Raw genomic sequence first — 14,059 nt, forward strand, 5'->3', positions numbered from 1 at the left:
TGAGGTTAAAAAAATTTATTCAACTTCTTTTTAAAGTTCTGCATTGTATTTTTGATATTCATCCAAGACATTTTTTTTTCAGTCTTGTACCTAAAAATCTTGCTCGTGGCCTCGCACGCCACTTGTTCTCTCGCTAACACTTCAACGTAAGGGCGCGAATCACAACTCACTGCGGCTGCGAGCCCCTCCGCTAGTATATGTTAAGAATCATGATAAAACTACCTCTGCGCGACTCCACTCTCGGCCTTGGCTACTTTTGCTCCGTTCACAAAAAAAAAAAATATATCGGCTATCACACTGAAATAAATGAACGACAGAACTGTGCGTATTCTGCCATCTTATAAAGCCAGCAGCAGTTTTTTTTTTTTCTTGTACATTTTACTCAAAAGATTTTTTTGTATATTTTTATTTTTTGGCATTAGCTTTCAACAGCTTTGTTGGCAGCCATGCAATAAACATCTGTTGAAAAGATGTCATATGTGAACAGCCACTGTTTGCAGGTTTTATTGTACTGAATAAAGCAAGTCCAGGCCTCATCAAATGGCTGTGATGTCTTATAAGACCTCGAACCCTATAAAACTAGAGTTCTCGGTACGTACACATAGATATATAAATCTTAAAATAAAGTTTTCAGTCAGCATTTAAAATTAAAAGTTATTTTTTTTTTCTATTCAGTCATTTTGGAGGAAAAAAAATAAATAAAAATAGAAAAAGGCTAAAGTGTTTGCATATCTATGTGGAAGAACAGAAATCTCTACGCATTAGTATCAGAAAGATCACTGTACAGACTACACAGCTTATGTACAATTAAGAGTGTGCAATTTTTCTTGGCTGGGCAGAAAATAGATGTCCATAACCGTTCAATGCTCCTGTTCACACACAGCAGCTGCTACTGCTGCTCATTCCTGTCCAAAGCCTTCTGTTTCTTCAATGGCAAAAAGCAGCTTCTCTTTTAACTGTTCGTAGCTTTTATACGGTGGTAAATCCAGGCGATTGAAGCTGCGGAGGAAAAGAACATTTTAAAGGTCAGGATCTATAAGCCACAAATCTTAAAGGGATATTCTGAGATCAGGAAATTGCATTTAAATAACACTATCACCTCAAAATATATAATTAACTAGTATATTGGTCCCACAACTTGTACTGGCTTCAGCATGTTTTTGCTTGAATTATGCCTTATAGGAAGTTGTGTAGTCCTTTTATTCTCAATGTGGTATTGTCTCAGCATCATTCTCTGATGTCACAGAAGGCTTGGCTAGATATTGTCTCTTAAAGGGATCAGTACATTCCCTTTAAGTTTTGAACACTGATAGAACGGCGCCGGTGTGGGGAAGCCTGTGCCGTGGTCCTTTTTTGAACTGTGGCCCATCAATGAAGTCGCAAGATAGAGGGGCAGGGGTTTCCTTCACTGGGGGCGGCCCGGCCCGCATCCAGTGCTTCACCCCCTGGCCAATGCCAAGGAATAGAACAGTGCCATACGCTGGAACTGGCTAACAATTAAAAAAAAAGGCGAAGGCACTGGCTTCCCCGGCGTCATTCTATCCATGTACAAAACTTAAAATGAATGTACTGATGATACACTCGCTTTAAAACAAGATTCACCCACTGAGAGAAGTCGGCACCTCTGGCCAACTCCTCCAGCCTACATCACCATCTTCTTTACAACAAAAACATATTAGAGATGAGAGCAACTCAAGCTCAGATTGTTTGCCATCAGAATCTCTCTCATGCACACAATTAGCATTATTAGAAATTAGCGCAACTCAAGCCCAGATTTGTCGGCATTAGAATACCAGTGGCTGAAGTTGTTGGATGCAGCCCTAGGGAGTCCGGAACTCCCTAGGGCTGCATCAACATTCTTCAGCCACTGGTATTCTAATGCCGAACAAGCAGAGCTTGAGCTGCACTCATCTCTAATCTTGATGCTTATATCCGCAGGATCGGTGATCAGTTTTGATTTAGTTAAAACCGCTTTAATGGATTGTAAGCAATTCAGAGACTTGTGTAGTTTGTAGAGACTTGTAAGTTTTTCAGTGATCAATGTGTTCTTAAAAAAAAAGATAGATAGATAGATAGATAGATAGATAGATAGATAGGCATAGCTGTGATGTCTGCATCCTGGATGTAATTCATCATTCAGAGTGAAATTTAACGTACCATGTATGACTTCTTGGCAGCCATGTTTCCTTCCCAACTTTTTCAATGCAGAACTTCTGAGGACCATTGCTTCCTGTAGTGATAGAATTGTAAATGAGTAAATACAGAGTAATTCACTGAGATTTAAGCTGCCGATCTAACACTCACCCATCAGCTCAGCAAATCCTCCTAGAGGTAATCTACAGGTGCCAGTGACAAACTGCAGCAACCGCAGGCGGACCTCATTGTCCATCTCCTTCACAAACTGCAGGAGAGAAAGAAACTCTATATAATCCAAAAAAAAGTGTGAAGAACTCACCTGAGCAACACATGATGTATAGATAAAGATATAACGGGGAAGCGTACAGATTTAAAGGGCTTAGAAAAACATAATTATTTTCTTCCAAAAACAGCACCACTCCTGTCCTCAGTTTGGGTGTGGGGTTTTGCAGCTCAGTTCTATTTAAGTGAATGGAGCAATACCACACACAACCTGAAGACAGGGTTGGTGCTGTTTCTGCAAAAAAGTAGCTGTGCTTTTTCTAATTCTGGATAAGCCCTTTAAGGGTTCATTCCGGGGGGGGGGGGGGGGGGGGGGGGTTATAAACACCTGCTCATGTGCAGGTGTAGATTTCTGCTATGATTTATGCCTGTTTGCACAGAAAAATGTGCCTTTTTCTGTGGCACACGCCAGGGGGCTTAGTTTATAAATCTGCCCCATTGACTTATTTTGGGGCAAAAACACTACAAATTTTCTGAAACAAATCTGCAGCGGATAGACAGTGTGTGAACAAACCGTAATGCTGGAAACCCTTACCTGCCAGAACCAGATGATCTGCTTGCTGTTTCTCGTGTAATGGCGATAGACTGTGTTCCGCTGCCAGTCAGACAGATCCACTTCTTGCATGCCGCACAGCATTACCTGAGAAACATTACACAGGGCTTACATTTCTTACACTTGTTTATCAGAGGCAGCGAAGGTTAACACCACAGCAGAAGAATGACTCAATTGTAAGAGTGAAACACAGTATAAAGAAACTTCTCAATACACGGCCTCTAATGGCTATGGACACGTCAGTGCATTATTTTGTTCTTCTTTTCTATTTATTATGGCAGATAAGATTTTATAATACATTTTGTTCCCAGGGAAGTTCCATCAGGAAAACCGGAATTTTTTTTTTAAAATTAGGCATTAAAAATGTAGACATTATAAAGTACCAGTATATGAATAAAGTGCAAAAGTATTACTACCCTGTTTCTCCAAAAATAAGCTCTAGCCTGATTTTTGTAGGGTTTTTGGAGTAGGCCTTAAATATAAGCTCTACTGGAAAAAAAAAACAAAAAAAAAAAACTTGGGGTAAGTGAAAGGAATCCAACATAACAAGTCATTGTTTTTCATGAAAAAATAAGAAGAAAATAATATAAGACCCAACTCTGTCTTGTTTTCGGAGAAACACTGTTCATCTGCTCAACATGCACAACTCTACTCCACCACCACCACCCACCCACATACACTGACATTCAGTGTGTATACTCCCATGTTACAGTATGTGCAGTGTGGAGGTGGGAGGGTTGTGTGTGTCCTAGAGCAATAACAAATAGATATGTATATATGTACATTTGTAGGAGCCGAACCTCTAACTCTTTTTCATCAAAATACTGCAGCCACTGTAGCGGAACGACGGCATTAAAGCCATCAAGAAATGCTTTGGTTTGTTCTTCAACACCTCGCGAAAATCTCCATTCAGCCATCAGACTAGAAGGGAAGAAGAAAGAGGTTCAGGACAGGAGTCAAATGAATTACCTGGATATACACCATGTATTCAGCCATATTACCACAGGCTTAACCCTTTCCTAACCACAAGCATTTTGGACCTTCATGCTGAGAGGGTTTTTTTCTTTTCTTAAAGGACAAGTGCCATGAAAAACTTTTCCCCAGTAATTGAAGCACATTACAAAGTTATACAACTGTGTAATATGCTTCAATCACCTATCTGCCTCCCTTCCCTGTCTTTTCCACCCTCCACCAGGAAGTGTAAGAAACTCACACAGACCTGATTACTGTCGTCACCGTCACCAAGCTCTTCTCTCAGCTCCTTCTCCTGTTACAGCAGCCCCCCCCCCCTCCCCTGCTTTGTCAGGTGACTCAGCTTGCTCAGCTCCCATTGGCTGAACAACTGCAAGCCATCACTTGGACTGGGGAGGGGGGGGGGCTGCTGTAACAGGACCTAGAGCAGCCCTCCTGCTGATGACTCATCCTCACAAGAAGGAGCTGCCTGGTGACGGTGACGGCAGTCATTAGGTCTGTGTGAGTTAGGACACTTCCTGGTGGGGGGTGGAGGGGGGAAAAGACAGGGAAGGGAGGCAGATAGGTGATTGAAGCATCTTACACAGTTATATAACTTTGTAATGTGCTTCAATTACTGGGAAAAAGTTTTTCATGGCACTTGTCCTTTAAACCTTTTATGCTTGTTTTATATTTTACCCATTTTTTTTTTTTTTACAGGACACATAAGAGCTCACACCTGTAGGCAAATGCAAATTATATTGTGGAGGTTCCACCTTATTGTTATAAAATGTCAATGTAATTTGGAAAATCTTTTATCATGCAGAAAAATGTCAAAAGTTTTGACCGGTCAAGGTCTACGTGCTCAGAGCTAAGTTTGTTTTTGTTTATACTTAATTTCTGAAATATACATAGATAAGTTTTTCTTTTACATTTTACTATAGTTATGAATCATTCTCTTTACTATGAAGAGGGAGGTTGACAGGAAACATTAAGTCACCTGTTGTCACCATATAACAGAGATGTAATAGTGAGAGCCCATTACATTACTGTTGTCAGTGCCCTAGGTACCAAGCACTCTCTGACCAGACCACTCGGGCAGTCTAAAAGTGCCCTTATTTCCATTGTCTGAACACCTGCTTTACTATACTACTCATCCTCTGAAGACAGAGAATCAGTAACACCCAGTACTATAAGCAAGAAACAGGTTTATAGCATTTTTAACCCCTGCAACATACATGGGATCATCAGCCTAGTATTCTGCACATCCACTTTCAATCCACTTACCCAATGTATTCTTCCTTGTTCTCCTCAGTAACAAGGATATTAGACCCCCCAGGTTTGAGGTCATGGGATGTGACTTTTCCTAGTATCTCCATATCCACAGAAAAGTACATCTCCAAGTTACATTCTTCAATGTTATTGTCTCTGGAAATAAGCAGCAGAGAAGAACATTAACACAGGGAACCCCACAGACAAGATGGAAATCTGCCAGAACTGCTATTATACATTCACACAACATGTATAGGGATTTCCTTTTCTTTTTAACTCTTGGAAGGTGCTAGTTTTCCTGGCTGGTGTATGGAGTCTCACTGGTGATGCTCCTGGGAAAACATGGACAAAACAGCTCTCCTCCAGAAGGATGAGAACAGTCTATGCCACGTATAGGTAACTATCATGTCAGTCAATGTTTGACTCCTAGAATATCCTTAAAGCAGCTGAGCAAGGGACTGGTTGTCCATCTGGGCTCTCTATTGGGACACCCACTGCAGTACAGGGTAGCTTCCTGTAGGTGGCACTAGACACTGCTTTCTTTCTTCTGGACGATATACTTAGCTTTTCTTTTTAAACTAGGTATATTAAGGCCAGGGCCCTTAGTATATGGACACACTTCACAACTTACTTACCTGATCCATATGAGGGAATTATAGAACTCGGGATCAATTGACTCCAGGTCTTTGATGGTAAGCTTCTTGCTCAACATCCGTTTGTAGAATGGAAGAGAGAATCCGGTATCAATGAACTTGCCATGGAACAAAGCCTGGAAAAAAGCATATAAATCTCTAATTGTTACACACCTAATGCAGAGAGCTTGTCCCTGTATACCCTAAGTCAAGGGTGGAAACCTAAAGCCTGTGAGATCCTTTGGTCCAGTCCTCATGCATCTCCCCCACCCCGCCCTGCACTACATCAATGGGATTTAAAGGGGTACTCCAGGGAAAATCAACTTTTCCCCTATGCACAGGATTGGGGAAAAGTAGGAGCTTGCGGGGGGTCTGACCTCTGTACCCCCCGACGATCTCCGTATTAGGCTACGGTACTGTGTAATGAATAGAGGTGCATGTATGGCATGTGACCTGCGGCTCTATACATTTCTATGGAGCGATGGAAAGAGATGAGCACGCCGGAAGAACAATGTACTCTGCTCTTCCTGCTGGCTCCATAGGAATAAAAAGAGCCGCGGTACACGCACCTACATTCATATTACAGAAGCCGGGGGCCTGATACGAAGATCCTGAGGATAGGGGCAAAGTTGTTTTTCCCTGGGATATCTCTTTAATGAAGTCATTTCTGGCAGAAAAACATGTCTGATAATGTAGTTATGACCTATACGGCAGAGTCTACTATATTTAGGGTACTACATATGCAGTATATGTTAAATGTGAAGAAAGATCATTTCTAATCCCATGGCCCATTACTTAGGTTTCCGCTATTATACTGGTCCCGATGACGCCTCTCTGCACAATGATGAGAAATGCCGCACGCACAATGAACCCCTCCTAACAGAATAAAGTAGTATCCTGTGGAAGCGAGAACTCACCATAGCGATGAAACGTCCGATAAAGCAGAAGTATGACAGGTGATCGGGATTGATGGTGGAGGCCGGGTTGATCTGCAAACAGTAATTGCTTTTCCCGGCGTATTCAAATAGACAATACATGGGATTGAGGACTTCATGGGACAGAAGGAAGAACCACTCTCTGAAAGAAAGGACAGACAGCGTCAGGGTGACTGACAGCAGAAGTAATCACAGGTTACACAGCAAAGTGCAATGAGCAGGCAAGTGATCACTAGCTAATGGGTGGGGGGGTCGACAACTGAAACTTGTGCAGAACAGAAGAAGATTGTACCCCAGAGTGAATGAAGCGGCTGTGTGCATGCTCAGCCACTGCTTTATTTACTGTCTATGGGACGGTGGCCGAGCATGAGCGCTGCAGCCAGGGCTGTGGAGTCGGTAAGCCGCAGCTCCGACTCCAACTCCAACTCCTGAATTTTATCAGGACAGACTCCTGCTCCTTCATAAATGGCCGGTCATATTCCAGGGGAGTTATTTATCACACTGGCTCAGCAGCTTCTCCCTAATGTCCTACATGATCCTGGGGCGACTTCTGAGGAATAAGGAAAGATATAAAGCAGCTTCTCCTGTGTGTGCAGTGGATGCAGCCAGTCTCCAGCCTCCATGTCCTGAACAACTCAGAACTAGACTAGATGGAGCAGGTGGTCTTTTCCTGCTGACAATCTTCTATGTTTCTAACTAAATATTCACCATACTTAAAAAAACACTGCTAACAATGCCAGATACCTGTACTATAGAGGTCAGCCATAGTGATTTACAGGGGGTCACACATAGTGATATAGAAGGTCACTCTGGGGGCACGCAATAGCACACGCACACACACAGCCTGCTGCAGCCATAGCATACACACACACCCACACAGCCTGCTACAGCCATAGCACACATACACACACACACACAGCCTGCTGCAGCCATAGCGCAAACACACACACACACACACAGCCTGCTGCAGCCATAGCGCACACACACAGCCTACTGCAGCCATAGCGCGCGCACGCGCACACACACACACACATAGTCTGCTGCAGCTTTAGCACACACACAGCTTGCTGCAGCCATAGTGCACACACACACAGCCTGCTGCGGCTATAGCACACATACACACAGCTTGCTACAGCCACAGTGTGCACACACACACACCGCCTGCTGCAGCCATAGCACACACACACAGCTTGCTGCAGCCATAGCACACACACAGCTTGCTGCAGCCATAAAGCACACACACACACACACACACACACACACACACACCCTGCTGCGGCCATAGCACACATACACACAGCTTGCTGCAGCCATAGTGTGTGCACACACACACACACAGCCTGCTGCAGCCATAGCGCACACACACAGCCTACTGCAGCCATAGCACGCATACACACACAGCCTGCTGTAGTCATAGTACACACACAGCCTACTGCAGCCATAGAACTCACAATCTTCTCCCAGAGAGAAAGCTCCACACTGAGGGCAGAAGTTACACCTACACTACTTATGTCTCCCCCTCCTCCTCTATATTACACAGGATATCTTCATATTACACTGCTGCTCATACACAGTCATCCAGCATCCAGGAAGAGAACAGCACAGATCTCCCCCCACACAATGGACTCTTTCAGCTCAGAAACAAACTGCCAAATAGTGACCGACAACTTTTCCATGATCCCCCTTATGTAATAGGGCCAGTGTCCTATCAGAATGTTGCTCATAATATATATTCATGAACAAAACTTGTAAAATTCATATCAAAATTCAATTCTACATTTTTTAAAGATTTTTTTAAAGCTGGAGTCTGAGTCGGTACATTTTTTTCCGACTCAGACTCCAGCCAAAGCTAGCTCCGACTCAGACTCCACGACTCCGACTCCACAGCCCTGGCTGCAGCACCCTTCACATGGGGGGAAACTGATCTCAGTTGTCATCATCATTGGGGAACCCAGTGGTCAGACACCGACCGGTCAGCTAGTTATGATCTGTCCTGTGGATAATCTTAGGATAACCTCAAGTCATTTATTCACTAAAATAGTCACCAAATAATGTGAGTTACACATTTACTCCATAAGGTTTAACCTTTCTCAGATGGATCAGAAATCTTAGCAGAGTGGTCAACCATCTGACATGTTGGGGGAAACAGTGGATTTCAGTTGATCTTTTTGGTCTAGGGGAGACAATCCCTCCCCCCCCTTCTTTTTAGAACATATATACTTGGATAAATGTGTATGAGTGGATATGGGGGGAGAGACAGAGAGAGACAGAGGCCAAGGCTTTCAGTTGAATGCTTCACTGGCTATGTTAAACAGGTACTATAGATTTGTAATTTACTATTTAAAAATCTCAAGCCTTCCAGTACTGATCAGCTGCTGTATGCCCTACAGGAAGTGGGGTATTCTTTCCAGTCTGACACAGCGCTCTCTCTGCTGCCACCTCTGTCCGAGACAGGAACTGTCCAGATCAGGAAAGGTTTTCTATGCGGGTTTGCTACTGTTCTGGAAAGTTCCTGACAGAGAGCACTGTGTCAGGGTACATGCACACTAAGAAATCCGGGAAGATCACCTGCCGCAGATTCCGGCCCTGCTTACGGCCGCGTGCATCTCCACCGGTCCCATAGACTTCATACTATGGTCAGGCAGATCCCGCTGTCCGCCCGAAGATTGAACAGCTGGGACGAGCTGCGGCATCCGCGGCAGGTGATCCACCTGGATTCCTTAGTGTGCACATACCCTCAGACTAGGAAGAATAAATCACTTCCTACAGGACATACAGCAGCTGATAAGTACTGGAAGACTGCATATTTTTTAAATATAAGTAAATTACAAATCTATATAACTCTCTAACACCAGTGGATTTGAAAGATTTTTTTTTTGCTGGAGTTCCCCTTTAAGCCATCTGAATCATAGGGAGTAAAGAAAAATTAATAAGCCCTTTCACTGCATGGACAAATGGACCCTAGCTATACATTTAGAAGTCCTTTTTATAATCCCATTATGTGGCCATTACATTTCAGAATCTAATCACCCTTAGGGCCCTATTCCACGGGACGATTATCGTTCTCATAATCGTTAAGGATAAACGATCCAAACGACCGCTGTTGCAAAAGACCTGAAATCATTCACCCATTTACATGGAACGATAATCGTTACTTATGATCGTTCTTGCGGTCGTCTTTTCGTTGCTATTGCGTTCGTCACTACTGCGAACGACGTCTTATTCAATGCGAACGATTTGCGAACGAGCATGATAAAAATAGGTCCAGGTTTATTTAACGATCAACGATTTCTCGTTCGGTCATTAATCGATAACTGCTATTCAAACGAACGATTATCGTTTAGATTCGAACGATTTAACAATAATCTGAAAGATAATCGTCCCGTGGAATAGGGCCATTACTGTAAAGACTCCTTCCTTATATTATTGCACCATATTTGCTGTACAGTTTATGTCACCTCTATGGATATGAATAAGATCTGTTTTCCCAGCCATAACAAGCCTTCCCATTCCTTGTATTGATCTTGCACAGAGGTGCAGCACATGTTCATGTTATGTTACCTCGCCAAGCCTCCATAATCCAGACCTTCTTCGCCCCTGAACATAACGTATAATCGTCTTCTTAAGTCATAAGGCTTCAGCGCCATTATCTGAATGGGAAAAGAGAGAAAACAATTAGACCTTGACCAACTTCCCTTAATCACCTTCCACAGCTCGACACTTTTCATACAGGAAAACCTGAATTCATGAATACTAAATATGTCTGAGCGCAATTATCTGGATGTGAACGGCAATGAAGAAACTGGGTCACTGCGGCACTCTGCGCTGATCCTGGCTGGCTGAGAAGGGCGATGAACTGTATGTCAGTACATGACATGGAGACTGAAGCAGATCTGCCAATAAGCAAAGCTTAGCTGAGACCGCTTCTTGTGCCGTCATGGGGTGCTGAGCCTTATGTATGCATGTCATGACCTCTTCTGACTATAATAGACAGGTTCAAGTAGTAGTTGAAGAGGTTATCCAGGATTAGAAAAACATGTCTAATTTCTTCTAGAAACAGTGCCACTCCTGTCCTCAGTCTGTGTGTGGTATTGCAGATCAGTTCTATTGAAGTAAATGGAGCCAGGTTGTGGCGCTGTTTTTTGGAAGAAAGCAGTCATGTTTTACTAATTCTGGATAATCCCTTTAAATGGGATTAGCACCAGATTAATACTCATCCCATATCCACAGGATAGGCCATATGTATCTCATCAGTGGGGTCCGGCTGCTAGAACCCCCACCAAACACAGGGTTCCCTTGTCCCCCATGTGAGTGTAGTGGTACCAGACACAAGTAGAGCACTCAGCTGTCCCATAGAAATAAATAGGGCAGAGGCTGAGCATACAAGCTGTCGCTTTATTCACTCCCTATCCTTATGTTATAATCTTGGTAAACCCCCTTTAAGATTTACTACAGGAGGTTCAGAAGTAGTAGTTGCAGCTGAACCTGTGAGCCTGAGGAGGTCCACAATGGTGTTCTGTCCCATATGAGGATAAGAGGAGAATGAATGATAAGTGATAGCTGGGGGGATGTGATACAGGACTTGCACTGGGGGTCTAAGTCAGTCACACTCCATGGAAATACATAGTCCCTGCCCTCTCCTTATAATGCAATAAAAACCAGGGAAACTCATTAATAGGACGTAGAATGAAGAGTGACTTGTACTATTCCAGATCAGTGATGTACATATGTGAGTGTACAAGGGTATGTTACTCCATGCCTTGGAACCCTATAGGAACAGAAAACCCTTTTAGAAGTTTTTGCAATAAAGTAGTGATATGAACAAGGCCCTAACTCCCTCCTCTCTGCTACATACAGTATATTAGAAGCAGATGGATGTCCCCAGTCAGTGAGGAGTAGACCAGGGGTTCAGACACAGCAGCTGCAGAGTATACAGCAGGATACAGAACACATTCCCCTTCCTATGGTGTTGCTCCCCATTGTTAGTCACCTTAGTGCTGATATTTACCTGTTGAAAAGAGTCTTCAAATAGTGTCTGCCGGGAGACGGTTATCTTCACATGGCTTGGCAACGCGTTTGACTGCAAGGAAGTTAGGAATTAGTAAGCGCTTCATGTCCGCAATGTCTGGGGCAGAAGGCAGAGAACACTGCGAATACGGGAGGAATAAGACGAATGCCATCTCCCTAATGACAGCCTGCACGGACTGATAGGAGGGCCCCGTCCTGTCCGCTAGCTTCAAAGGATTCGGCATTACAATAACCACCTTAAAAAATTATTACCTGACACAAATAACGGAAATGGGCGAGCTTCCACCGAAAACTGCGCTCATAAGCGATCTGCGGCCCTTTAGTCCTGAAACCGCAAAAAATAAAAATAAAAATGAGGCTTTTAAAAAAAAATAAAAAATAAAAAAAAAGGAAATAGACAGAAATTCAGATTATACAGAAAACCCCATAATAATCCTAGAGACACTACATAGTCTGTGTAATATCAGTTATAATGTTAAAGGGACAGCCGTTTTTTTTTTTTTTGGTCCAATACATCTGAAACAGAATTCCAAGAACCTTGGAAAAGGGGTTAATCCCAGGATTAAACATCCCCACCTAACCACAGTACAAGTGACGGCTAGTACCCGAATAGTTTGACAGGTCTACTTAACACTAGTAATAACCCCTTTTACCCATAAATTTCATACCGTTTTATTTCTAGATCACAGACATGTTATGTCCATGGTAACTGAGTACAAAAGACTATTAGTCTGATCCTGTAGTCCTAATGCCATCCACCCATCCGCTCTTTTGCCAACTGACAATATGTACGTTACCTCCCATACACATCAATGGTCTGACAACATTACAGTGTTTGGCATATGTCCAGCTAATGTTTATGGGTTAGACTGCCTTACACCTTACACAATTAGCAGATATGTCCGACTTTAGTATAAGGTGTATGGGCACCATAAGGCTGCAGGAAACGGATTTGTATGTAGTCTGTTACCATGGAAACATACAAGTCAGCATAGGAGCTGTATACACAGAGCAGAAAATAGTACATTGATAAGAAGATTCAGTTAACATGTACTGGGATAGTCCAGTTTTATTCAGAGTTTCTGAACATCACCGCTCCTCATCTACCAGAACACAGAGCTGTTTTGAAGCTTTAGTCCTGTACAATATATTAAAGGCACATGCGGAATTCATGGCAGATGAGCGTCAGCATCTTGATCCAATCTTCAAGGCTTTGAATCACAGAAGTATGCTGCACTCCAGGAGACGGCTCAGATCAAAGGGGGCTACTTGTGCAGGTGGGGAGGGGGGTTCTGCCCATAGCAGCCAATAGAGCGGTCAGCAGCAGCAGGGATATAAAGTAAGAGGCGCTCTGCACTGAAGCCAGGGTGCATGCTGGTTTCCTAAGGATTCCCGCACATGAGCCATTATTAAAGCAGGGATAGCATGCGAGAGATCAGCTCCAGATTATAGAGCGTGTGCTCTGTGACCGCCTATCTGTTACTGTCATGGCTGCGATCACATGACACAAGTTAGTTGTTCTTTAAGTAAATGGACAGACGTTGGATTCTCTTCACATCTTGTCTTTGTGCATGTTGGGAGTGATCACCTACATCTGCCTCCAATGCATTCATAGGCACCCAGCGTATGCCAAAAGGCACTTAGGTATACACTGGGCCTTAATGTACCAACATACACCACGCATATATAGAGGTAAAGGTATATCCCCGTATTCCTCTATAGTGATATATGTAGCATCCGTCTGTAAGTAGTATAAGGCACAAATGCTCCCAGCGTATAGACTTAAAATAAAATGTGAACAGAACCTTAAGGCTGGTTTTACACTAATGTAATACAGACATATTTTTGTGTCCATGTTATGGCTGTAAATACTGGGCGTGCAAAAATGCATCCGTATTATGCTAGTGTGAAAATAATAGTACAACATAAGGCCCAATAGTACAACATAGGAACCACAAACATCAAGTGGGTGACAGCAATGTAGGGGCAGCAAACACAAACTGGCAAGCTATTGCAGTACCATCTCTGACCAGTGAGGGGCACTGTCATCTTAACAAACAACATCCTCTAATCTGGTGTTTGATTTCTCTGATAATAGAGTACCGCAAGACTGACTCACAATTTGCTTTCTGCAGGATAATGCAGAGTTTGGCGTCCTGCACCACTGAGGCCGCATTCATGCCAGTAGAAAGGAACCTAACTGTAGGAGTGTTGTATGTGTGATTATATATATGTATATATATATATATATATATATACAGTATATAATA

General features: G+C 43.1%; 1 protein-coding gene across 2 annotated transcripts in view; it reads right to left on the reverse strand.

The window, feature by feature from the left end:
- The window catches only part of WWP1 (WW domain containing E3 ubiquitin protein ligase 1), a 78,911-nt gene continuing 64,852 nt past the window's right edge, over positions 1-14,059 (reverse strand). For both annotated transcript variants that reach the window (XM_069957398.1, XM_069957399.1), the window contains exons 14-24: positions 12,042-12,114; positions 11,770-11,841; positions 10,323-10,411; positions 6,744-6,903; positions 5,830-5,963; positions 5,210-5,350; positions 3,772-3,892; positions 2,954-3,058; positions 2,305-2,401; positions 2,158-2,230; positions 1-999 (exon numbers count right to left, since the gene is read on the reverse strand). In XM_069957398.1, the coding sequence (XP_069813499.1) occupies positions 900-999; positions 2,158-2,230; positions 2,305-2,401; positions 2,954-3,058; positions 3,772-3,892; positions 5,210-5,350; positions 5,830-5,963; positions 6,744-6,903; positions 10,323-10,411; positions 11,770-11,841; positions 12,042-12,114 (1,165 nt within the window). In that variant the 3' untranslated portion in view covers positions 1-899. The remainder of the gene's footprint in view (positions 1,000-2,157; positions 2,231-2,304; positions 2,402-2,953; positions 3,059-3,771; positions 3,893-5,209; positions 5,351-5,829; positions 5,964-6,743; positions 6,904-10,322; positions 10,412-11,769; positions 11,842-12,041; positions 12,115-14,059) is intronic.

The sequence above is a fragment of the Dendropsophus ebraccatus genome, chromosome 2, assembly GCF_027789765.1.
Source record: "Dendropsophus ebraccatus isolate aDenEbr1 chromosome 2, aDenEbr1.pat, whole genome shotgun sequence".
Taxonomy (NCBI): Eukaryota; Metazoa; Chordata; class Amphibia; order Anura; family Hylidae; genus Dendropsophus; species Dendropsophus ebraccatus.